Here is a 25,381-nt window from a genome sequence, read left to right on the forward strand (position 1 = left end):
GGGGAGAGGAGAGACTGGGGGGAAGTTCTTTGCAGAGAGAGTGGTGAGGGGCTGGAAGGGGCTGCCCAGAGAGGGGGTGGGTGCCCCATCCCTGGGGGTGTCCAAGGCCAGGTTGGCTGGGGCCCTGGGCACCCTTGTGTAGCTCCAGGCCTGGAGGTTGGTGTCCCTGCCTGTGGCAGGGGGTTGGAGCTCTGGGACCCTTGGGATCCCTCCCAACTCATCCCAGTCTGGGATTCTGGGATTCTATGACCCCCAGCATCAGGGACGGACAGATGGCTGAGGACACCATGGGGTGGGATGTAGGGGGGATGCTGTGCAGCTGTGCCAGACCCCCACCCCAAATCAGACCCCCACCCACCCAGGGGGGCACAGCCATGGCACCCACCGAGCCTCTGCTGCCAGGAGCTCGTCGTAGTGTGAGGATCTTTGGTCGTCGTCCTGCCGGTACCGGATGACGGTGGCCAGGCCTTTGCTCACCAGAGCTTCTGCGATGTTGCTGCCAGAGAGAAGGTGGGGAGGGGGTGCAAGGGGGGGTCAGCACCAGCATGGGGGCACAGGCACCCATCCCCACCAGCACCCGTTGTAGCTGGATGCCAGGAAGAGGAGCCCCCCCCGCCCCCACCTCCCCGTTTGAATTGCTGGGATGGGGAAGAGGAGACACCCCTCCTATCCCCCCCCTCCTTCATTAATTAACGCTGGCAATTAATGGGGGCTTTGGGGTATGGCAGGATCTGGGCTGCTGGGGAGGGGGGGATCTCCCAGCAGCCCCCTAAACCCCTGCGTCACCCCCCAAATGCAGAGGGCTCAGCACCCCCCAGGGCTGTAGGAACCCCCTCCTTAATTCCACCCCACTCCCCATTGCTCCTCTACCCCTCTTTGGATGGGGGGTGGGTGCTGGCTGGGCTCAGGGGCTGGGTGACACTGGGAGACTTCTGCCCAACACACCCTGGGGAGACACTGGAGCCAACCAGAGGCTGGAGACCCTGGTGATGGGCACTGGGGGGTGCTGCACCCAGAAATGCCACCCCCATCCCACCCCACCCTGTGCCAGGAAGCTGCCACTGTGCATCCGTGGCACGTTCCCAACCTGACCCACCATGGGGACCCAGATGGCAACCAGCTGCCCTCAGCTCTGGGTGGGATGGCACCTTCCCTACCCAGCATGTGGACCCCCCTACCCCCCACTTCATGTACCACATCCCCAGGGGACAGCTTGGGAACAGCTGTGGCTCTGGAACATTCCAGCTCCAATGGGATTTCCAGGCTCACACCCAGTCCGGCTGCATCGGGGCTGGGGGGGTCCCCACCACCCCTTCCCAAATCTGCAGCCTCCACAGGAAGAAGCACCCAACTCCACCTGCCCTGCACCCTGCACCCCACTGGGTGGTTCCACCCCCAGCCCCAATTCTGGGGAGACAAAGCCGGGGTGGGGGGATTAAACCCTGAGCCATGGACCCCCAAAGCTGGGGGGGGGTGATGCCAGTGGGACTTTATTTGGGGGGTTTGGCTAACTTTGGGGAGGATGATGCTTTTTCTGGGAAGCCCACGGGCTGTGCCAGGTGCTGCTGCCCACACCATGCTGGGGGGGGTCTCCTGCATCCCCATCCCCATCCGCATCCCCAGCACCATCCCCAGCACCATCCAGCCATCACAAGGGACTGGCAGCGGGTTGAACCCCCCCCAAACCCTGGCTGGGTGCTGGAGGAGCCTCTCCCAGTGCTGGAGGAGCCTCTCCCAGCAAGGGAAGTGCCACGTTCCCCAGACACACCAGATCCCACAGGATGCCAGCACCTTGGTTGGGGACCACCGGAGCAGCTCCGCAGGGTGGGAGGGGGAACTCCACCCCCTCTCCCAGCTCTGCAGCCGTGGTGGAGGGTGGGAAGGTGCCAGATCTGCCCCGGGGATGACACTGGGTCACGGGAGACAGCGATGGCTCAGCCCAGACCACGCTCTTTGCCGGTGCTGGGTGCAGCACCCCTCCATCCCAGGGATGGGAATCTCCTCCCCAATGCCTGACCGATGCCGGATTGGGAGCCGGCAGCTCACGGTGGCACCACACAAAGGGTGCAAGTAGCTTAAATCCAAGTCCCCAAGCCCACACCTGCCCCAGCACCCTGCCAGCACCCAGCCAGGCGCTGAGCTCCACCATCCCTCTGCCAGCTACCGGCATCCTCCCAGCCCAGCTCCTGGGGATGGGCTAGCGGCAGACACCCCCCTTCCCCGTAGGAGGGAGCAGCTTGTGAAGCAGCAGCCAAACCTGGGCCCTTTTCCAGAGGCTCAGGCTGCAAAATTCCTCCCCAGCTCCTTGGGCACGAGCCCAGCTTTAGCCTGGCACCGCAGCCCACGCCGGGAGCTCGCTGCGCACACGGCTGCGCCGCCAACAGCCAAGTGCCGGCAGCCTGTGGCTGTGCCAGCGCTGCAGGACACCCCCCACCCCCCAAGGGGGGTGCACCCCCTGTGCCGTAGTGATGGTGATGGAGCCCACCCAGGCTGCTCCTCACTGCAGAAAGCTGGGCTGGGTGGAGGATCCCATGGGATATGGCTGCTGGCATCACCCTGGTACCCCCCCACCACAGCATCACCCACCCAACAGCCCCTGTGGAAGGTTGGGGGCATCACCCCTCGGGGCTTTTTGGGGTAGGATGGGGGTGCAGGAGGAGCAGCATCACTGTGCCCACCAGAGATGGGCAGAATCCGGGAGCACCCCCTGCATTGGGAGCCCCTTCTGAACTGGGAGCCCACCCTGTGCTGGGAGACCCCTGGAACTGGGAGCCCCCCGTGCACCCTGCGCTGGGAGCACCTCCTGTGCTGGGAGTCCACCTTGAACTGGGACCTCCCCTGCACTGGGAGTTCCCCCTGCACTGGGAGCCCACCCTGCACCCTGCATTGGGAGACCCCCCTGCACTGGGAACCCACCTTGAACTGGGAACCTCCCCTGCACCCTGCGCTGGGAGCCCCCCTTGCACTGGGAGCCCACATTGAATTGGGACACCCCCCTGCATTGGGAGCCTGCCCTGAACTGGGAGCCCACCCTGCACCCTGCATTGGGAGCCCCCCCTGAACTGGGAGCCCATCCTGCACCCTGCATTGGGAGACCCCCTGCACTGGGAGACCCCTCTGTACTGGGAGCCCACCTTGAACTGGAAGCCCCACCCAAAATGCAGCCAGCCACCCCTGGGTGCAGAATTTGCTCCCTGGGGGGTGCAGTTAAAGCACAGCTGGGTAACCTGGAGAGATTTGGAGGGGAGGGGGGTGCTCCCCATGGAAGCACCACCAGGGAAAGCTCCTGGCTCCTGCATCTCATCCCAGGAGCGAGCACAGCCCCAAGCCCCCAGCATGGGCAGGGATAGATGGGGGTGGCAGTTGCAGGGGTGTGGGCAGAGCAGGACAGCACTGTCCCACTGTCTGTCTGTCTGTCTGTCCGTCCGCCACGAGCGCAGCCCCACGGCATCCCTGCGGCAGAGCCCGGCGAAGGGCTGGTGAGCACCAGGCTGGAGCCTGAGCTGGTTCCCCCACATCACAAAACATATCGCATCATCGCATCATCATCACATCGCAACAGCACATCATCACATTGCATCATCACATGGCATCATCACATTGCATCATCGCATGGCATCATCACATTGCGTCATCACATTGCGTCATCACATTGCGTCATCACATGGCATCATCACATGGCATCATCACATTGCGTCATCACATGGCATCATCACATTGCATCATCACATTGCGTCATCACATGGCATCATCACATTGCATCATCACATGGCATCATCACATTGCGTCATCACATTGCGTCATCACATGGCATCATCACATTGCATCATCACATGGCATCATCACATTGCATCATCACATGGCATCATCACATTGCGTCATCACATTGCGTCATCACATGGCATCATCACATTGCATCATCACATGGCATCATCACATGGCATCATCACATGGCATCATCACATTGCACCATCACATCTCACCGCATCATCGCATCGCATCATCACATCATCGCATATCACATCGTCACATCACATCATTGCATCATCACATCGTATCATCACATTGCATCATCACATCGCATCATCACACTGCATCATCGCATCATCACACTACATCATTGCATCTCATCATCACATAGTGCATCATCACATTGCATCATCACATATCGCATCATCACATCGCATCATTACATCGCATCACTGCATTGCATCATGGCATCTCATCATCACATATCACATCATTGCATAATCGCATTACATCATCACACTGCACAGCATCATCACACTGCATCATTGCATCTCATCATCACATAGTGCATCATCGCATTGCATCATCACATCATCACATATCACATCGTCACATCACATCACATCATCACATCAAATCATTGCAGTGCATTACCACATATCGTATCATCACATTGCATCATCACATTGCATCATCACATCACACCATTGCATCACATCATCAGATCGCATCATCGCATCGATCATCACATCATCAGATCGCATCATCGCATCACATCATCACATTGAATCACTGCATCGCATCATCACATCACATCATCACATCAAATCATTGCATCAAGTCATTGCATTGCATTATCACACATTGCATCATCACATTGCATCATCACATCGCATCATCGCATCACATCATCACATCATTGCATTGTATCATCACATCACCACATCTCACACTGTCACATCACATCATCGCATCATCACATATCACATCATCGCATTATCTCACCACATCATCGCATCGCATCATCACACTGCATCGCTGCATCTCTGCATCGCATCATCACACCGTGGCACTGCATCACATCATCACACTGCATCGCTGCATCTCTGCATCGCATCATCACACCGCATCACTGCATCGCATCATCACACTGCATCGCTGCATCTCTGCATCACATCATCACACTGCATCACCACATATCACATCATCGCATTATCTCATCACATCATCGCATCGCATCATCACACTGCATCGCTGCATCACTGCATCACATCATCACACTGCATCACTGCATCGCATCATCACACTGCATCGCTGCATCTCTGCATCACATCATCCCACTGCATCACCACATATCACATCATCGCATTATCTCATCACATCATCGCATCATCACACTGCATCGCTGCATCTCTGCATCACATCATTCCACTGCATCACCACATATCACATCATCGCATTATCTCATCACATCATCGCATCGCATCGCATCATCACACTGCATCGCTGCATCACTGCATCACATCATCACACCGCATCACTGCATCGCATCATCACACTGCATCGCTGCATCACTGCATCACATAATTCCACTGCATCACCACATATCACATCATCGCATTATCTCATCACATCATCGCATCGCATCGCATCATCACACCGCATCGCTGCATCTCTGCATCACATCATCACACCGCATCACTGCATCGCATCATCACACTGCATCGCTGCATCACTGCATCACATCATCACACTGCATCACCACATATCACATCATCACGTCACTGCATATTGCATCATCGCGCCGCACCATCGCATCACGTATGGCATCGTCACATATGGCATCATCACATATGACATCATCACATATGACATCGTCGCATATGACATCATCACATATGGCATCAGCACATATGCCATCGTCACATATGACATCATCACATATGACATCATCGCCCCACATCGTGGCCCCGCGTGGCACTTACATCCCTCCGATGGAGACGGTGGCGCACGTGCGCTCGGAGAAGGCGGGCACGGTCTCGGTGGCGCTGCTGGCCGGCCGGATGTAGTCCACCGTCACGTTCACCTGCGCAGGACAGACGGACAGGGGGGTCAGGGGGTGAGAATCGGGGCTCCTCGCGCACCCCCATCCTCCCCTCTACCCTAAACACCCCTGAAGTGACACCAGACACGGTGCTGTGGGCGCTGGGGCTGGGTGTGGTGATCCAGGACCCCCCACTCCAGGAAGGAAAATCAGGTCCCCAGTCCCCCCAGTACGGGCACTGGTGCTGCTGGGGTACCCCAGCTCCCAGCGTGCTGCGGTGGGGATGCCGAGCGCGCGGCCAGCCCCTGGTTTAGGGGTGATGGCAGTTTTGGGTGCAGGTAGGTGATGGTGCAGCCCACTGCAGCCATCAAGCACCCTCTGTGGGTGACACGGGTGGGATCCTGGCTCAGGTTCCCAGCACCCCGTCCCAGAGCCCACCCTCCTCCCCGTATTCCGGGATCCTGGAGCATGTCCTGTCAGTGCCACCCAAATCCCTGTCTCCGGGGAGTGATACGACTGCGACGCGCTGTCCCACGGCTGGATGTGCCGTTTCCACCCAGTCCAAACCAGTTCCCCCTAAAAATACCTTCCTCCCCCTTCCACCAGCGCTCCGGAGGGAGCTGGGGCACACGGCTGGGACATGGGGATGGACACGGGGATGGACATGGGGATGGATACAGGGTCAGACACAGGGAAGGACACAGCTGGGACACAGGGACAGACAGAGGGATGGACATAGGGATGGTCAGAGGGATGGACACGGGGATGGACATGGAGATGGACATAGGGACAGACATGGGGATGGACACAGGGATGGGGACGGACATGGGGAAGGACACGGGGAAGGACACTGAGGATGGACATGGCTGGGACATAGGGATGGACACAGGGACAGACACAGGGATGGACACAGGATGGACATGGGGATGGACATGGGGAAGGACACAGGGATGGGGACGGACATGGGGATAGACACAGGGAAGGACACGGGGAAGGACACTGAGGATGGACACGGCTGGGACATAGGGATGGACACAGGGACAGACACAGGGATGGACACAGGATGGACATGGGGATGGACATGGGGAAGGACACAGGGATGGACACGGGGAAGGACACAGGGATGGACACAGGGAAGGACATTGGGTATGGACATGGCTGAGACACAGGGATGGACACAGGGATGGACATGGGGATGGACACAAGGAAGGACACAGGGATGGACACAGGGATGGACATGGGGACAGATATGGGCATGAACACAGGGATGGACACAACTGGGTCACGTGGACAGACATGAGGATGGCCATGGGGATGGACACAGGGAAGGACATTGGGGATGAACATGACTGGGACACAGGGATGGACATGGGGACGGACATGGGGATGGACAGGGGGATGGACACAGGGAAGGACATGGGGACAGCTGTGTCCATCTGACACCCAGCCTGTGTGGCCTCCACCATCCCCACCCCCATTTTACACACGGGGGGTAAAACCCAAAGCGCTTCCTGGACACAGAGTGTGACACACTGAGTGTCCCGCAGCCCCCAGAGCTGCTGATGGGCTGGGATGCAGGATGAGGCATGCAGGATGCAGGATGAGGGATGCAGGATGTGGGATACAGGGTGAGGGATGCGGGATGAGGGATGAGGGATGCAGGATGCGGGATGTGGGATACAGGGTGAGGGATGCGGGATGAGGGATGCAGGATGAGGGATGCAGGATACAGGGTGAGGGATGCGGGATGAGGGATACAGGGTGAGGGATGCGGGATGAGGGATGCGGGATGAGGGATGCAGGATGTGGGATGTGGGATGCGGGACGCAGGATACAGGGTGAGGGATGCGGGATGAGGGATGCAGGATGTGGGATGTGGGATGCGGGACGCAGGGTGCAGGATGCGGGATGCAGGATGAGGGATGCAGGATGCTGGGTGTGAGATGCAGGATGTGGCATGCAGGATGAGGGATGCAGGATGCAGAATGCAGGATGTGGGATGCGGGATGCAGATGCAGGATGTGGGATGCAGGATGCGGGATGGAGGGTGCTGGATGCAGGATGCAGGATGAGGGATGCTGGGTGTGGGATGCAGGATGAGGGATGCGGGATGTGGGATGCAGGATGTGGGATGCAGGGCGCGGGATGCGAGATGTGGGATGCAGGATGTGGGATGCAGGATGCGAGATGCGGGATGAGAGACGCAGGATGCGGGATGTGGGATGCGGGATGTGGGATGCAGGATGCGGGGTGCGGGATGTGGGATGCGGGATGAGGGATGCTGGGTGTGGGATGCAGGATGAGGGATGCGAGATGTGGGATGCAGGATGTGGGATGCAGGGCGCGAGATGCGGGATGAGAGACGCAGGACGCGGGATGTGGGATGCAGGATGCGGGGTGCAGGATGCGGGATGCAGCATGTGGGATGCAGACTACAGGATGCTGGATGCCCGGCCAATTCTGCGGGGTCCTTTACCGGCTCCCTCCCGCATCCCTCCCGCACCCATGGGACCGGCTCCAGCCAGCGCCGCCGGCAGCCGCGTGTCGTGGGGCTTCCAAGGTCAGAGCTGCCGTCAGCACCAATTAAATCACTGCCAGAGCTGCTGCCCGGAGCAGATCCAGCCTGGAGCCCGACGGCACCACACAGCTCCGCACGCCTTTCCACAGCCACCGCCGCCAATGTCACCCGCTCCAGCTCCCCACCACCAGCTGGGACCGTGCTGGAGCTGCCAACCCCTGCCCGTGCTCACCCATCCCCAAGGGGCGGCTGAGACCCTGTCCCCACGTGCCTCACCGCGGGCTCCTGCACCATGGGGCGCGTCCCCGGCACGGAGGACCAGTGTATGGTCCCCAGGATGTGGCCCCTGGCACACCGTCCCCAGCATCATGGTGACAAGGATGCTGGTCCCAGTCCGTGGTCTGTTGTCCCCAGTATCCCAGTCCCAACCATGAGGTCCCCAGGATGGTGCCCCCAGTATGTGGCTCCTGGCACGCTGTCCCCAGCATCACTGCCCCAAGTGTGTGGTACCCAACAGGTCACTCCTGGCATGGTGTCCCCAGTGCCACAGCCCCAAGGGACTGCTCCCGGCGTCCCCGTGGCTGGGCTGCTTTGGTGGGCGCCTGTGGGCACTTGAGGGGTGTGGGGGCTTGGGGGCCTGGCAGTGGCTGTGGTGCCGGGCAGTGAGCGTGGGTGCAGCCAGGGAAGGGTGTGGTGAGGGGGTTGGGAAGCGGGTGGCAGTGTGGGTGTCCTGCCCCGCGGTGGTGCCGCGGTCTCGCCGATGCTGGGGTGCGATGGTTGCGGCAGCCACGGGGAATGGTTCAGGTGTGGTAATGATGCTCGGAGAGGAGCTGGGATGGGGGAGCTGTGTCAGATGGAGGGATGGATGGAGGGATGGATGGAGGGATGCATGGATGGATGGAGGGATGGATGGATGGATGGATGGATGGATGGATGGATGGATGGATGGAGGGATGGATGATGGCAGGATGGAAGGATGGCAGGATGTATGGATGGATGGATGGATGGTTTGAGTGCAGCCTCTTTTCGCCCTTTCCCCCCAGCAGCACAAACCAGCCAAACCTGGGACCTTCACAATGCATCCCTTCTCCCATCCCAGCCCATTTTCTCCCTCTCCTTGGCTTTTCCCACACCGGTCCCAGCTCCCTGCGCCGCAGCGGCGCACACCCCATGATGCCAGACTCCGCCGCAGTGCTTACGAGGGCGCCGCGCTCTCCGGGCACTCGTGGGATGGATCCGGCTGTCACGGTGCCCACCAGCACTGGGCTGTGGTGCCCCAAGTATGGATTGTTCTCCCAGGGTGGGATAAACCCCTGGCACCCCCCCAAGGAGGGGTCAGCACCCCTGGCACAGCCGCTGCCCATCGATTTTGGCGCTGGACATGGCAGTTTCTAATTAAGCCATCGAACGGGGCCTCAGTGGGTATTCAGGGCCCTCTCTGCTAATTAGCCAGGAGGGATTAATTAGGGGGGAAGGGGAAGGGAGACAGCATGAGGTAACTCATAGTGGGAACGGTCCGGTCCCTCGCTCGCAGGCTGAGGGGGGGATGGACACGGAGAGGTGGCTCTCCCAGGGTGCCCGAGCACCCAGGGGTGCCTGGATGGGGTTTGGGTGGGGGGGCTCTGCGGCACACCAGTGTCTCCAGTGCCTCCACCCCCTACCACCCCCTATCCACCATGCCAGAGGATGCTCGTGCCCCAAATCCCAGCACCATGGTGCTGAGCATCCTGCTCTGGCTGCGGCACAAGGACCGGTGGCATGTGGCATCACTGGCGTGTGCCACAGCTGGTCCCTGGATTGTTGGGGGGACAGGGGGATGCGTTTGGGGTGTACGTGGTTGTCCCCAGACTGGGAGGTGGATAATTGGCAGCTGGTGAGCCGCACACAGCAGATGCTGAGGGATGGGGAGAAGAGCATGTCTGAACCGCAGCCGTGGCTCATCTGCCCTGCTGACAGGCAGGGGGGGTGTGGGTGGGCTGCCCTCCGTCCTCCATCCTCCACCAGCCTTCATCCTCCATCCTCTGTCTTTCATCCTCTGTCCTCCATCCTCCTCTGTCCTCTGTCACCCATCCTCCATCCTCTGTCCTGTCCTCCATCCTCCATCTGCCATCCTCTGTCCTCCATCCTGTCTTCCACCCTCCATCCTCTGTCCTCCACCCTCCATCCTCCACCCTCCACCCTCTGTCAGAAAGCAAACATGGTTGTTCCTGGTGTAACGACCAGAACTTTGGGACCATTTCTCCTCTGTGTGTCTTATTTTCCTCCTCCCAACACTTCCTCATGTTGCTGGGCTCAGCTGGGGACCTCATCATTGGCACCATGGTGCTGGGGACAAGCCAGGGGCCACGTGCTGGGGACCTCATCATTGGCACCATGGTGCTGGGGACAAGCCAGGGGCCACGTGCTGGGGACCACATTGTTGGGACCGTGGTGCTGGGGACAAGCCAGGGGCCACGTGCTGGGGACCACATCATTGGGACTGTGGTGCTGGGGACACTGTGCCAGGGGCCACATGTTGGGGACCTTGTCGTTAGGACCATGATGCTGGGGACAAGCCAGGGGCCATGTGTTGGGGACCTCATCCTTGGGACTGTGGTGCTGGGGACAAGGCAGGGGCCACATGCTGGGGACCACATTGTTGGGACCACGGACTAGGGACTGTATCCTTGGGGCTGTGACACTAGGGACACCATGCCAGGGGCCACGTGTTGGGAACCACATCCTTGGTACCGTGATGCTGGGGACAATGTACAAGGGGTCTTGGGGTGCTGGGTGTGGGGTGCTCAGGACCAGTGTGGGCAGCGCCATGAACCCCAGGGGGCTCTGGCAGCACTGGTCCCATCCCCAGCCATGGCAGGGACCCAGTGCAAGGGGGATGCAGGTGGTTTTGGGGAGAAACGGGGATTTCCAGCAATGACAACCACCAGCAAACCTGCACCGGCGGCTGGAGGGAGCCCGGTGCTGGAGACCCCAGGGCACAGCTCCATCCCCTCTGTACCTTCATCCCCATCCCATCTGTACCTTCATCCCCATCCCCTCTGTACCTTCATCCTCATCCCCTCTGTACCTTCATCCCCATCCCCTCCACACCTTCATCCCCATCCCCTCCACACTTTCATCCCCATCCCCTCTGTACCTTCATCCCCATCCCTTCTGTACCTTCATCCTCATCCCCTCTGTACCTTCATCCCCATCCCCTCCACACCTTCATCCCCATCCTCATCCCCTCTGTGTCTCCATCCTCATCCCCTCCATGCCTCCATCCTCATCCCCTCCATGCCTCCATCCCCATCCCCTCTGTACCTTCATCCCCATCCCCTCCATGCCTCCATCCTCATCCCCTCCGTGCCTCCATCCCCATCCCCTCTGTACCTTCATCCTCATCCTCTCTGTACCTTCATCCTCATCCCCTCTGTGCCTTCATCCTCATCCCCTCTGTGCCTCCATCCTCATCCCCTCCATGCCTCCATCCTCATCCCCTCCGTGCCTCCATCCCCATCCCCTCTGTACCTTCATCCCCATCCCTTCTGTACCTTCATCTCCATCCCCTCCATACCTTCATCTCCATCCCCATCCCCTCCATACCTTCATCCCCATCCCGTCTGTACCTTCATCCCCATCCCCTCTGTACCTTCATCCCCATCCCCTCCACACCTTCATCCCCATCCCGTCTGTACCTTCATCTCCATCCCCATCCCCTCTGTACCTTCATCCCCATCCCCTCTGTACCTTCATCCTCATCCCCTCTGTACCTTCATCCCCATCCCCTCTGTACCTTCATCCCCATCCCCTCCACACCTTCATCCCCATCCCCTCCACACCTTCATCCCCATCCCCATCCCCTCCATACCTTCTTCCCAATGAGCTTCTTGCGCAGGAACTCCCGGGCCTCAAACATGTAGGGAATGTCGTAGAGGGGCCTCAGCTTCCTGTTCTTGTCCTGCAGCAGGGGCACAGAGGGGACATGGGTCAGGGAGCCCCCCAAAACCACCCAGCACCCCCGCAGGGAGGCAGCCCGCACCCAAAGATGGGTACTCCCAGCATCCATCACCTTCTCCCATGGGTGCCCACCCACTCCTGCATCCCTGGGTGGGCTCCTTGAGCATCACCACAGCCCTGGGTCTGCTGAAACCCCTCGGGGACCCCCTGGCTGATATGAGGGTCGCCCCACAGGGATGTGCCAGCGGTGAGCTCGTGGCACCGCGCCGAGCATCCCAGTGGCAGCTGGGTGAGGGGAAGGGAGGAGGGGAAATGGGGGTGAGGGGGGATGGCTGGGCACCCACTGAGGGGCACCCACTGAGGGACCCCCAGCCCCTGGGTCTGCCGGTGGGTCCCTCCCACCCGCTCACCATCCCCCAGCGCAGCCGCAGGGTGCGGTGTGGGTGCAGAGCACAAGCCCTGATCACCCTCCCAGGCCAGAGATGGTGCCTAAAGACCCCCCCCAGCCCTCTCCCCAGGGGGCTTGTCCCCCACAACCAGCCCTGGACACGGTGTGACAGCACAGGGGACCTGGCTTTGACCATGGCACCAAGGAGCTGCTGCCACTCAGCATCATTCCCAGAGTGATCCCACTTGGATCCTGCTCCAGTGATGTGCTCAGCGGCACCAGCACCGGCACCAGCATTGGCACCAGCACCAGCACTGGCACCAGCTCAGCACGTGAGGGGAGGAAGGTGGGAGGTGAAACCCACCCAACCCAACACTGGCAGCTCCTCAGTGCCGATGGAGCTCTGGGCACACAGGTCCGGCTCACCGGCACGGTGCCATGGAGGACGGCTCACCGCGTTCCCGGCTGAGCTGGGGAGGAGAGGGACACGCTGGGAAGTGGGAGATGAGGAGAAGGGAGCAGGAAATGAAGGGGGGGGGGGAGAGGAATCCAATGGGAGAGGGAGCGGGCGCACAAAGCCGCGCCGGCTCTCGCACGCCGCGTCCTGCCGCGCTGAAAGAGGCTTTGATGGGGTTTATTAGCTCCTTGGGCTGCATCCCGTGATGGTGTGAGAGCTGGCGCCGCGGCCAGTGCCAAACCCATCCCTGAGGGATGCTCCAGCTCCACACAAGGAGTGTGGGATGAGCAGAGCCTGGATTTCTCCTGGAAAGGAGCTTTCCATGCCCGGTATCACTCGTGGCACCGGCTTGGCGAGGGGCAGGGGACGTGGTGCCAGCGAAGCTGGATGTGAAGCAGCATGGAGGGAGCTTTTCCTCACCCCATGGAAACCAAACCCCTGGCTGGGCACACGGGGATGGGGATGACCCTGGGTTGGGATGCTGCTGCTGCCACCATAGGCAACGCCAGCACCGCTGCCGGCCGCATCTCGTGCCGGCTGCGTGGCTGAGCGCGGTTCTCGCCGCCGCTCCCCCTCCCTGCTGAGGCACGAGGGGGGATGGAGGCGTCTCCGTTCTTTAACCGGTGCCAGAAACATTCCCGGCCCCGTGCCAGAGCTGGAAAGGAGCCGCGTGATCAATCCTGCGGCGCCGGGAGCAGGGGCTGAGCGAGGGGGGCTGCCTGGGGCAGGGGGGGGGATAGAAGGAGGGGGGGGTGGCACATACACAAACACACACACAGAGACACACACAGCTGCCTGGCTGCTGCTGCAGCATCCCCACCACAGAGCCAGGGTATGGCTGTGGGGCTGCGTGATGCTGTCCCCCGTGCGCTGGCGGCTGTGCCGCGCCGGAGGAGCGGGGATGACTAACTCACTCCTCATTTCACAGGCCAGTGCCGAGCCTGTCGCTTCCTGAGAAATCACTGTGTGGAGATGGGGAATGAAGCCAAGGGCCCCCTGCATCGCCAGCTCCTGACCCCCCCTTCCCCTCTAAACCATCCCCCCCCCCATCACTGCCTGTACCCTGGAGCGGAGGTCAGGCTCTGCTCCAGCGGCTCGGCACAGGCAGGGACCAGCACTGGCTGTGCTGCCTGTCTGCAGGGCCAGGGGAGAACCCAAAAGCCCAGGGTGGGGGGAACCCACCCCCCAAATCACCCCAGCATCCCCTTGTCTTCAGGGCAGCTCTGAGCCCAAGGCTGGAGGGTGATGAAGATGAGGATGCAGCAGGACCCTGCGCTCTCCCTGTCTCAGCAACTGTGGTGATAGTCCCAGCTCTCCCCGTGTCTTTGGGGAAGCTCCGAGCCCAAGACTGGAGGATGAGGATGAGGATGAAGATGAGGATATAGATGAGGATGAGGATGTGGATGAAGATGCGGATGAGGATGAGGATGAAGATGCGGATGAGGATATAGATGAGGGTGAGGATGGGGATAAGGATATAGATGAGGATGAGGATGTGGATATGGATGAGGATGTGGATATGGATGAGGAAGAGGATGAGGATGAAGATGAGGATGCAGATGTGGATGAGGATGCAGATGAGGATGCAGATTAGGATGCGGAGAGGATGAGGATGTGGATGAAGATATAGATGAGGATGAGGATGAAGATGAGGATGCACTTGAGGATACAGATGAGGATGTGGATGAGGATGCGGATAAGGATGCGGATGAGGATGAGGATGTGGATGAAGATATAGATGAGGATGAGGATGCAGATAAGTATATGGATGAGGATTAGGATGTGGATGAGGATGAGGAGGAGGATGCAGATGCAGCAGGACCCCATCTCAGCAACCGCGGTGATGAGAACACTGCAGCAGCCACTGCAACACACGCTCCCCGAACCCCAACATTCCCCTACAGCCAGACCCAGAACCACCCATCCCCAGCCACACCGGGACGCCGGCGCTGGCACAGCCCGTGGTGGGACCCGGCGGGGCGCGGGCGCCGAGTCTCTCCCACCCTCGGCAAGGTCACGGCAAAGCTGCACGACAAACAACTTCACCCGGGCTCCGTCTGCTGCTCAGCACAGGCAGAGCCCTCTGCAAACACTAATTAATCCTCACTAACGAACTACTCCAAATTCAGCGCTTATTGAAGCGCCGCTCCGGCACAGGCTCTGAAATCCCTAATCCCATCCTGCACAGGAAAAGGGGATGGGGGGACCCAGCGGCTCTGCAGCCTCCTGGCAGGGCAGGGGAGGTGGGGAGAAGGGCTCTCCTCAGCCTCCTCTTCTCCAGGCTCAACACCCCCAGCTCCCTCAGCTGCTCCTCACAGGATTTGCCCTCCAGCCCCTTCCCCAGCCTGGTTGCCCTTCTCTGCACTCGCTCCAGGACCCCCATGTCCTTCTGGTGCTGAGGAGCCCAGAACTGGACCCAGCACTCCAGCTGCAGCCTCCCCAGTGCCCAGCCCAGGGGCACAATCCCCTCCCCAGCCCTCCTGGCCACGCTGGCTCTGACACAAGCCAGGCTGCCCTTGGCCTTCCTGGCCCCCCGGGCACACTGCTGGCTCCTGCTCAGGCTGAGCTCACCCCACACCCCCAGCTCCTTCTCCCAGCAGCTCTCCAGCCGCTCTGCCCCAGCCTGGAGCTGCTGGGGGTTGTCATGTCCCATGGGCAGGACTCTGCCCTTGGCCCTGCTGAACCTCATCCCCTTGGGCTCAGCCCATGGCTCCAGCCTGGCCAGACCCATCTGAAGAGCCTCCCCACCCTCAACTTGCAACAGTCACCTTGGCACAAGCCATCCCTTGTGCACTTGGATCTTAAAGGTCTTAAAGTTCTTTTGACTTGATGATCTCAAAGGTCTCTTAAAGGCTCAGCCCATGGTTCCAGTCTGCACTGGACCCCATCCAGTCTGTGCTCAACCCCAACAGTCGGTGCTTCCTGGCATGGCATGGGACATGGATTCACATAGGAGCACCCTGACACGGGGATCCCTGGCACAGGCACCCCACCAATGGTGCCAGAAGGAGCTGAGTCCTCACTGCCATCGTGACACCAATGAATCATAGGGGTTGGAAGGGACCTCCAGAGATCATGGGGTCCAACCCCTGCCAAAGCAGGGTCCCTAGGACAGGTCACACAGGTCGGTGTCCAGAGGGGGCTGGAATCTCTCCAGAGAAGGAGACTCCACACCCCCTGGGCAGCCTGTCCCAGGGCTCCCTCACCCTCACTGGGAAGAAGTTCTGCCCCACATTGGGGGGGAACTCCCTGTGCTCCAACTTGAGCCCATCACCCCTTGTCCTGTCCCCACAGACACTGAGCAGAGGCTGCCCATGGCCCCCTGGGTCCCACCCTTCAGCTCTTGAGAACCAGTGATCAGATCCCCTCTCAGGCTTCTTCTCTCCAGGCTGAACAGCCCCAGCTCCCTCAGCCTTTCCTCCCAGGGGAGATGCTCCAGGCCTTTCATCATCTCTGTCCCTCCTCTGGACTCTCTCCAGGAGATCCCTGGCTTTTTTATCCCAGGGAGCCCAGCACTGGACACAACACTCCAGTGGGGCCTGACCAGGGCAGAGCAGAGGGGGAGGATCCCCTCCTGTCACCTGCTGCCCACACTCCTCCTGATGCCCCCCAGGATCCCACTGGCTCTCCCAGCCCCCCGGGCACACTGCTGGATGGGATGACTGGGCTCCATGGGGAGCTGCGGAAGCTGAAACGCCGATCCCAGCTTTCCAGGGCCGCTGGGGAAGAGTCATCAGCCATCCAAAAATTAATCACACCCCTCCCCACTTCCTAAATCAGCGAGTTCACCTCGTTAGCAGCGAGGAAATGGTTTAATTAGGGAGGAAGTCGAGGTGTGGAGCTTCGTCCCTGGTGAGCTGCTGCGGGGTGGGGAGTTGGGATGGGGGTGGGAGAGGCTCACACTCCCTCCTGGGATGCGGAGATGGGAATTACCCCCCAGAAATCCATGGGAATGTGCATCCTCCCCAATACATGTCGGGGAGCCTGGTGAGAGGAGCATCACTGGGATGCACTGGGAGCAGCTGGGGTGCTGGCACCGGCTGCGCTTCCCGGCGAGGGGCGGTGGGTGCCGGGTGCGGGCAGCTCGCTCCTCCAAGCACCCCCATTCCCCCCAGTGAGCACCCTCTGGCCCCCCAGCCGCATCCCAGGGGCAGAGAATGAGGATGAGGATATAGATGAGGATAAGGATGAGGATGTGGGTGAGGATGTGGACGAGGATGAGGATGCAGAGGTGGGTGAGGATGAAGATGAGGATGCGGATTAGGATGCGGATGTGGATGAGGATGGGGATGAAGATGTGGGTGAGGATGAAGATGAGGATGCGGATGAGGATGTGGATGTGGATGTGGATGAGGATGCGGATGAGGATGCAGATGAGGATGAAGATGAAGATGAAGATGAGGATGTGGATGAGGATGAAGATGAGGATGTGGATGAGGATGAAGATGAGGATGTGGATGAGAATGAGGATGTGGATGAGGACGCAGATGAGGATGAAGATGAAGATGAGGATGAGGATGAGGATGAGGATGAGGATGAGGATGAGGATGCGGATGAGGGTGAGGATGAGGATGAAGATGAAGATGAGGATGTGGATGAGGATGAGGATGCAGATGAGGATGAGGATGAAGATGAAGATGAGGATGTGGGTGAGGATGTGGATGAGGATGTGGATGAGGATGAGGATGGATGAGGATGCGGATGAGGATGTGGATGCATATGAGGATGAGGATGCGTATGAGGATGAGGATGCAGATGAGGATGAGGATGAAGATGAAGATGAGGATGTGGGTGAGGATGTGGATGAGGATGAGGATGAGGATGTGGATGAGGATGAGGATGAGGATGTGGGTGAGGATATAGATGAGGATGAAGATGAGGATGCAGATGTGGATGAGGATGGAGATGAGGATGTGGATGAGGATGAGGATGGATGAGGCTGCATTCAGAGCAGCTGGAAAAGCTCTGAGATCCTGACCAGCACAACGCAGCCCAGCGTACCACCAGTGACACCACAACAGAGACAGGCAAGACAGCCTGACCCCCTCACCAGGCATGAACCGGCTCTCCCAGCTCCTCACACCCAAGATTTGGGGGTTCTCCCAATGATCCCAGTGTGGGAACGCTGTGGATGCACCAGCTTCCCCAGCACGACCTCGAAACGTGCCGCGGGGCCGAGCCCCTCACCGCGGCAGCACCACGAGACCGCAGGTGGGGAGAGCTTCCCCCCCCCTCCCCTCCCCTCCCCTTCTCCGCCAGCGCAATTAGGGCAGCTGATGATTTGTAAAGCAATTAGCATAGCAAATCAACTCCCAGCGACAGGCGAGAGAATAAGCTGCTCAAAACTGGCAAGGGGAGGTGGAGATCACCAGCTGTCACCAAAAGCGCCTGGGAGCCACCGCGGCGGCGTGCCCGGCGTCACCGCGACCTGACGGCTCTGGGGATGCTCAGGGATGCTCAGGGATGCAGGAGCCCCTGAGGGACCCTGGGGTGGGGGGAAACCTGCCCCCGTGGAGGGTGCTGAGCTCGTGCCAGTGCAGAGCCAGGGTCATAGAATCATTGAATCCCAGACTGGGCTGGGTTGGAAGGGACCCCAAGGGTCCCAGAGCTCCAACCCCCCTGCCACAGGCAGGGACACCAACCTCCAGGCCTGGAGCTACACAAGGTTGCCCAGGGCCCCAGCCAACCTGGCCTGGAACACCCCCAGGGATGGGGCACCCACCCCCTCTCTGGGCAGCCCCTTCCAGCCCCTCACCACTCTCTCTGCAAAGAACTTCCCCCCAATATCTCCTCTCCCCCTTCCCTCCTCCAGCTTCACTCCAGCCCCTTGTCCTGCCAGTCTCTGCCCTTTAACAAGCCCATTCCCCAGCAGGGCATCACCAGGGCATTCCACAGACCCAGCACCCCACAGACCCCAGCATGGCATCACCAGCATGTGCCACAGCCCCAGCACCCCACAGACCCTGGCATGGCATCACCAGCACGTGCCATAACCCCAGCACCCCACAGACCCCAGTATGGCATCACCAGCGTGTGCCACAGCCCCAGCATCCCACAGACCCCAGCACGGCATCACCAGCGTGTGCCACAGACCCCAGCATGGCATCACCAGGATGTTCCACAGCCCCAGCACCCCACAGACCCCAGCAGGGCATCACCAGCATGTGCCATAACCCCAGCACCCCACAGACCCCAGCACCCCACAGACCCCAGCACCCCACAGACCCCAGCACGGCATCACCAGCATGTGCCACAGCCCCAGCACCCCACAGACCCCAGCACGGCATCACCAGCATGTGCCACAGCCCCAGCACCCCACAGACCCCAGCAGGGCATCACCAGTGTGTGCCACAGCCCCAGCACCCCACAGACCCCAGTATGGCATCACCAGCACATGCCATGGCCCCAGCACCCCACAGACCCCAGTAAGGCATCACCAGCGTGTGCCACAGCCCCAGCACCCCACAGACCCTGGCATGGCATCACCAGCACGTGCCATAACCCCAGCACCCCACAGACCCCAGTATGGCATCACCAGCGTGTGCCACAGCCCCAGCATCCCACAGACCCCAGCACGGCATCACCAGCATGTGCCACAGCCCCAGCACCCCACAGACCCCAGCAGGGCATCACCAGTGTGTGCCACAGCCCCAGCACCCCACAGACCCCAGTATGGCATCACCAGCACGTGCCATAACCCCAGCACCCCACAGACCCCAGTATGGCATCACCAGCGTGTGCCACAGCCCCAGCATCCCACAGACCCCAGTATGGCATCACCAGCGTGTGCCACAGCCCCAGCACCCCACAGACCCCAGTATGGCATCACCAGCACATGCCATGGCCCCAGCACCCCACAGACCCCAGTATGGCATCACCAGCACATGCCATGGCCCCAGCACCCCACAGACCCCAGTATGGCATCACCAGTGCATGGCACAGTCCCAGCACCCCACAGACCCCAGCATGGCATCACCAGCGTGTGCCACAGCCCCAGCACCCCACAGACCCCAGTATGGCATCACCAGCACGTGCCATAACCCCAGCACCCCACAGACCCCAGTATGGCATCACCAGGGTGTGCCACAGCCCCAGCACCCCACAGACCCTAGCATGGCATCACCAGCATGTGCCATAATCCCAGCACCCCACAGACCCCAGCACAGCCCCAGCACCCCACAGACCTCAGTACGGCATCACCAGCGTGTGCCACAGCCCCAGCACCCCACAGACCCCAGCAGAGCATCACCAGCGTGTGCCACAGCCCCAGCACCCCACAGACCCCAGTATGGCATCACCAGCATGTACCACAGCCCCAGCACCCCACAGCCCCCAACACAGCATCCCCAGCACCCCACAGCCCCTGACACAGCATCCCCAGCACCCCACACCCCCCGGCACAACCCCAGCACCCCACAGCCCCCACCACAGCATCACCAGGACGTTCCACAGCCCCAGCACCCCACAGCCCACCCCTCTCCAACCCCCAAATCCCCCCCCCATCCCCTCAGAGCCAGTTCCACAGTCAACCAAGGAAGCCCCATTCCCGCTGCCATCCCCACGCTGGCAGCGCTGGCGCCGAGCGCGAAGTTAACGAGCAATTAGGCGCCGGCTCGTTCCCCAATGCACCACACTCCTGCTTTCACTCACTGGGCTTATTCAATTAAACGCTTGGGCTAATTACAAGCAGCCTTTGGCTCTCTCTCCCTCCCAGCTCCTGACCCAGGGGAGCCCGGCACACACACAGCACCGCGCTCAGCGCTCCAGCGCCGTCGCTCAGCCGGAGCTGGAATCGGCAGCTCTTCACTGAGCTCCTTAAGGATGGGGTGGCTCTTTCCCAAGGGAATCTCTGGGGTATTCCCAAGGATTGGGTTTGGGGTTTTTTTTTTTGCTGGTTGTTTGGCTGGAATTTAAGGTGAGGGGAATAATTTTGGGGGGGGGGTGTCTTTAATTTGGGGTCCGGCATTGGAGGGAGGGGGTTTCATGGCTCCACTGTAACCTCTGCCTGGCTATGGAGCATCCTTCTGGATGTTTCTTCAGGAACACAAGCCAGTTGGAGGCTGGACATGAGGGGTGTCCCCCAGAGCTCAGTCCTGGGGCCAGTTCTGTTCAACATCTTTATCTATGTCCTGGGTGAAGGGATTGGATGTTCCCTCAGTCAGTTTGGGGGTGACACTGAGCTGGGAGGATGTGTGGGTCTGCCTGGGGGTGGGGAGGGTCTTCAGAGGGGTCTGGACAGGCTGGAGCCATGGGCTGAGCCCAAGGGGATGAGGTTCAACAGGGCCAAGGGCAGAGTCCTGCCCATGGGACACAACAACCCCCGGCAGCTCCAGGCTGGGGCAGAGCGGCTGGAGAGCTGCTGGGAGAAGGAGCTGGGGGTGTGGGGTGAGCTCAGCCTGCCCAGGAGCCAGCAGTGTGCCCGGGGGGCCAGGAAGGCCAAGGGCAGCCTGGCTTGTGTCAGAGCCAGCGTGGCCAGGAGGGCTGGGGAGGGGATTGTGCCCCTGGGCTGGGCACTGGGGAGGCTGCAGCTGGAGTGCTGGGTCCAGTTCTGGGCTCCTCAGCACCAGAAGGACATGGAGGTCCTGGAGCGAGTGCAGAGAAGGGCAACCAGGCTGGGGAAGGGGCTGGAGGGCAAATCCTCTGAGGAGCAGCTGAGGGAGCTGGGGGTGTTGAGCCTGGAGAAGAGGAGGCTGAGGGGAGCCCTTCTCCCCACCTCCCCTGCCCTGCCAGGAGGGTGCAGAGAGGTGGGTGATGGTCAGGATGGGAACAGTTGGACTCAATGGCCTCAAAGGGATTCTCCAAGCTTGGGATTCTGAGCAGTGGAGGAAGCAGTGCCCTTTCCCAGGAGCTACTGGGGGACTCAGCCAAGCACCCCAGTACCCATCCATGGGGGATTCACCAGCGCTCTGGCACCACGAGTCTCCTGTGTGCCGACGAGGAGATAACGGGGCCGCTAACGAGGAAACACCCAGCGACTCGGGGAGGTTGGGTTGGGATCTTTGGGGGGATTTGGGGATGGGTTCACAACACTTCTGGGGTCAGAAGTCTCTTTTAAACACACCCAACGTCCCCCAACACCCCCACGGAGCCACGGAAGCACCAGCAAACCAGCCCAAAGTGGGATGCTCTGAGCATCCCTCAGCTGAGGCCCCTGGCAAAGCTGACCCAGCGCATCCCTGTGTCCCACCAGAGACCCCCAGCGAGGTGATGGCTCTGAGCACAGGCAGAGGACACCCAGGAGCATCCCTCTGGGGAGACAGGGGACATCCTGCGTGCCCCCTGGTCAGCCCCCACTGCAGCATGGGGGGGTCTGACCCATCCCCAGCTCCCTATCCTGCTCAGCACCCATGGTGGGATGCTGCAGCAGAGGTCCCAGCCTGCTCCATGCAGGGGCTCCGAGCACCATCCTGCATCCCAGGGGCTCCAGCCAGCACCGTGCCATGTCCCCCCACCCCCAAAATTCATGGAATTCCCAGGAAGCAAAACCCTGGGGACACAGTGAGGGGGGATCCTGCTTCCAGCAATGCCAATGTGAAGCTGTGCCCTGACCCAGCGCTGAGCAGGGTGCCACCCTCAGAGCCCCACGCTGCAGGAGGCAGCTGACACAGGCAGATGCTGTGGGCTCAGTGGCGTGGCATGGTGTGGAATGGCACAGCATGGAATGGCACGGCACAGCATGGCGTGGCATGGCACAGTATGGCATGGCATGGCACAGCACAGCATGGCATGGTACAGCATGGTATGGCATGACACAGTATGGCATGGCATGGTACAGCATGGTATGGCATGGCACAGCATGGCATGGCACGGCACGATATGGCATGGCATGGCACAGTACAGTATGGTATGGCATGGCACAGAATGGCATGGCATGGCACAATATAGCACAGCATGGTATGGCATGGCATGGCACAGTATGGCACAGCACAGCCTGCCATGACACAGCATGGTACGGAATGGAACGGCACAGCATGGTATGGTATGGCATGGCATGGCATGGCACAGCATGGTATGGTATGGCACAGTATGGCATGGCATGGCACAGCACAGCACAGCATGGCATGGCACAGTATGGCATGGCATGGTACAGCATGGTATGGCATGACACAGTATGGCATGGCATGGCACAGCACAGCACAGGATGGCATGGTATGACACAGTACAGCATGGTATGGCATGGCACAGTATGGCACAGCATGGCATGGCACAGTACAATATGTTATGGCATGGCACAGAATGGCATGGCACAATATAGCACAGCATGGTATGGCATGGCACAGTATGGCATGGCATGGCACAGCACAGCATGGCATGGTACAGCATGGTATGGCATGGCACAGCATGGCATGGCACGGCACGATATGGCATGGCATGGCACAGTACAGTACAGTATGGTATGGCATGTCACAGCATGGCATGGCATGGCACACTATAGCACAGCATGGTATGGCATGGCATGGCACAGCATGGCACAGCACAGCATGGCATGGCACAGCACGGCACAGCATGGCATGGCACAGCATGGCACAGCACAGCATGGCACAGCATGGTATGGCATGGCACAGCATGGCACAGCACAGCACGGCATGGCACAGCACGGCACAGCTCTCACCCTGCCAAAGGGGTCCAGTCTTGCCCCTTCTCCAGGGCTTTCTGAAGGCGTCAGGGTGGCAACAACCACCCACACCGCGGCCGGGCACCGGCAAAGCCTGTGGCACACCAGTGCCCAGAGGGGACAGCAGGCTCGGGGTGCAGGGGCGAAGCGGTGTGGGGGGTGGGCATGGGGCACACGGTGTCCCCCTCGGTCCCCACGTGCTGGAGCTGTGGCACAGGATGCTCTGGCATGTCTTTGGTGGAGCAAAGGGTGGGTGGGTGAGGGACACATGCCATCATGGCACACCTGACCCAAGATCTCTGCCAGCACCTCCCCAGTGATGCCAGTGGGATGGAGAAGGCGCCCAGCTCTCCACTCCAGCGATGCCCCAGCAGGCAGAGACCAGCTCGGAGCCGGGCGCAGGAGGAGGAGGAGGGAGCAGGTGATGGGGCTGGTCCCCCCCTTACAACTTTGGGGAGCTGGTGCCAACCCAGCAAAGGTGACACCAGCTTGGTGGCAGCACCACAGAGCTGCTGGCACCCTGGCTGCACCCCCCAGCACCTCCTCCATCCCCCCAAGAGGCGACAGCACCAGTCAGAGGGCACAACCTCTCTCATTGTAGGGGGGTTTAACCATCCAGAGAGGATTTGCAGGAGCTTCCCCATGGGATCCAAGCTTCACCCTCCTGTGGGTGTTTTCCCACTCACCCAGCAGACCACAGCACATCTGCCAGAGCCTGAGCGCAGCATCAGAGCCACAGACCCTGAGAGGATGGGTGGCTGCTGGCAGGAGATGCTGGCTCTGCCTGTGGAACTGCAGGAGATGATTTAAACTGCTCCCAGGCAGAGCAAAGCAATGCCTGGCTGGAGCATCCTCCTCCTAAATGCGAGCTGGCAGGTGCCTGGATCCTCCTCAGAGCAGCGTCAGCCAACGCCGGGCGCTGCGGCGGGGCCGGGAGCATCACAGCATCAAGGGGGGGAAATGGATCCCAGGATCACACAACCCCCAGGCTGGAAAAGCCCCTTCAGATCATCAAGTCCAACCAACCCCATCCTGTGCTGCCCCAGCTCCCTGAGCACCTCATCTCCCCTCTGTTCAACACCCCCAGGGCTGGGGACACAGCCCCCTCCCTGGGCAGCCTGTGCCACAGCCCCACAACTCTGCCAGGGAAGAGCTTTGCCCTCCCAGCTGAGCTGACCCTGCCCTGGGGCAGCTTCAGCCCATTGCCCCTTGGCCCAGCTCCTGGCCCCTGGCTGCAGAGACCATCGCCCACCTCTCTGCACCCTCCTGGCAGGGCAGGGGAGGTGGGGAGAAGGGCTCCCCTCAGCCTCCTCTTCTCCAGGCTCAGCACCCCCAGCTCCCTCAGCTGCTCCTCAGAGGATTTGCCCTCCAGCCCCTTCCCCAGCCTGGTTGCCCTTCTCTGCACTCGCTCCAGGACCCCCATGTCCTTCTGGTGCTGAGGAGCCCAGAACTGGACCCAGCACTCCAGCTGCAGCCTCCCCAGTGCCCAGCCCAGGGGCACAATCCCCTCCCCAGCCCTCCTGGCCACGCTGGCTCTGACACAAGCCTGTCTCTCCAAACCAGCATCAGGGGCAGCTCTGGGGCTGCCCAGCTGCTCCCAGCTCCTCCACGGTGCCATCAGCTTCCCAGCTTTGGGATGGGGAGGGGGTTGCCTGTGTTTTGCTGCTAAG

General features: G+C 60.5%; 1 protein-coding gene across 1 annotated transcript in view; it reads right to left on the reverse strand.

Annotated features, from left to right (window-relative positions):
- The window catches only part of SND1 (staphylococcal nuclease and tudor domain containing 1), a gene marked incomplete at its 3' end in the record, with an annotated part of 86,381 nt that overhangs the window by 26,332 nt on the left and 34,668 nt on the right, over window positions 1-25,381 (reverse strand). Inside the window, exons 11-13 of the mRNA XM_084263974.1 lie at window positions 12,163-12,252; window positions 5,736-5,836; window positions 386-496 (exon numbers count right to left, since the gene is read on the reverse strand). Of these exons, the coding sequence (XP_084120100.1) occupies window positions 386-496; window positions 5,736-5,836; window positions 12,163-12,252 (302 nt within the window). The remainder of the gene's footprint in view (window positions 1-385; window positions 497-5,735; window positions 5,837-12,162; window positions 12,253-25,381) is intronic.

This window comes from Gallinula chloropus (genome assembly GCF_964237585.1).
Source record: "Gallinula chloropus genome assembly, chromosome: 1".
NCBI lineage: Eukaryota > Metazoa > Chordata > Aves > Gruiformes > Rallidae > Gallinula > Gallinula chloropus.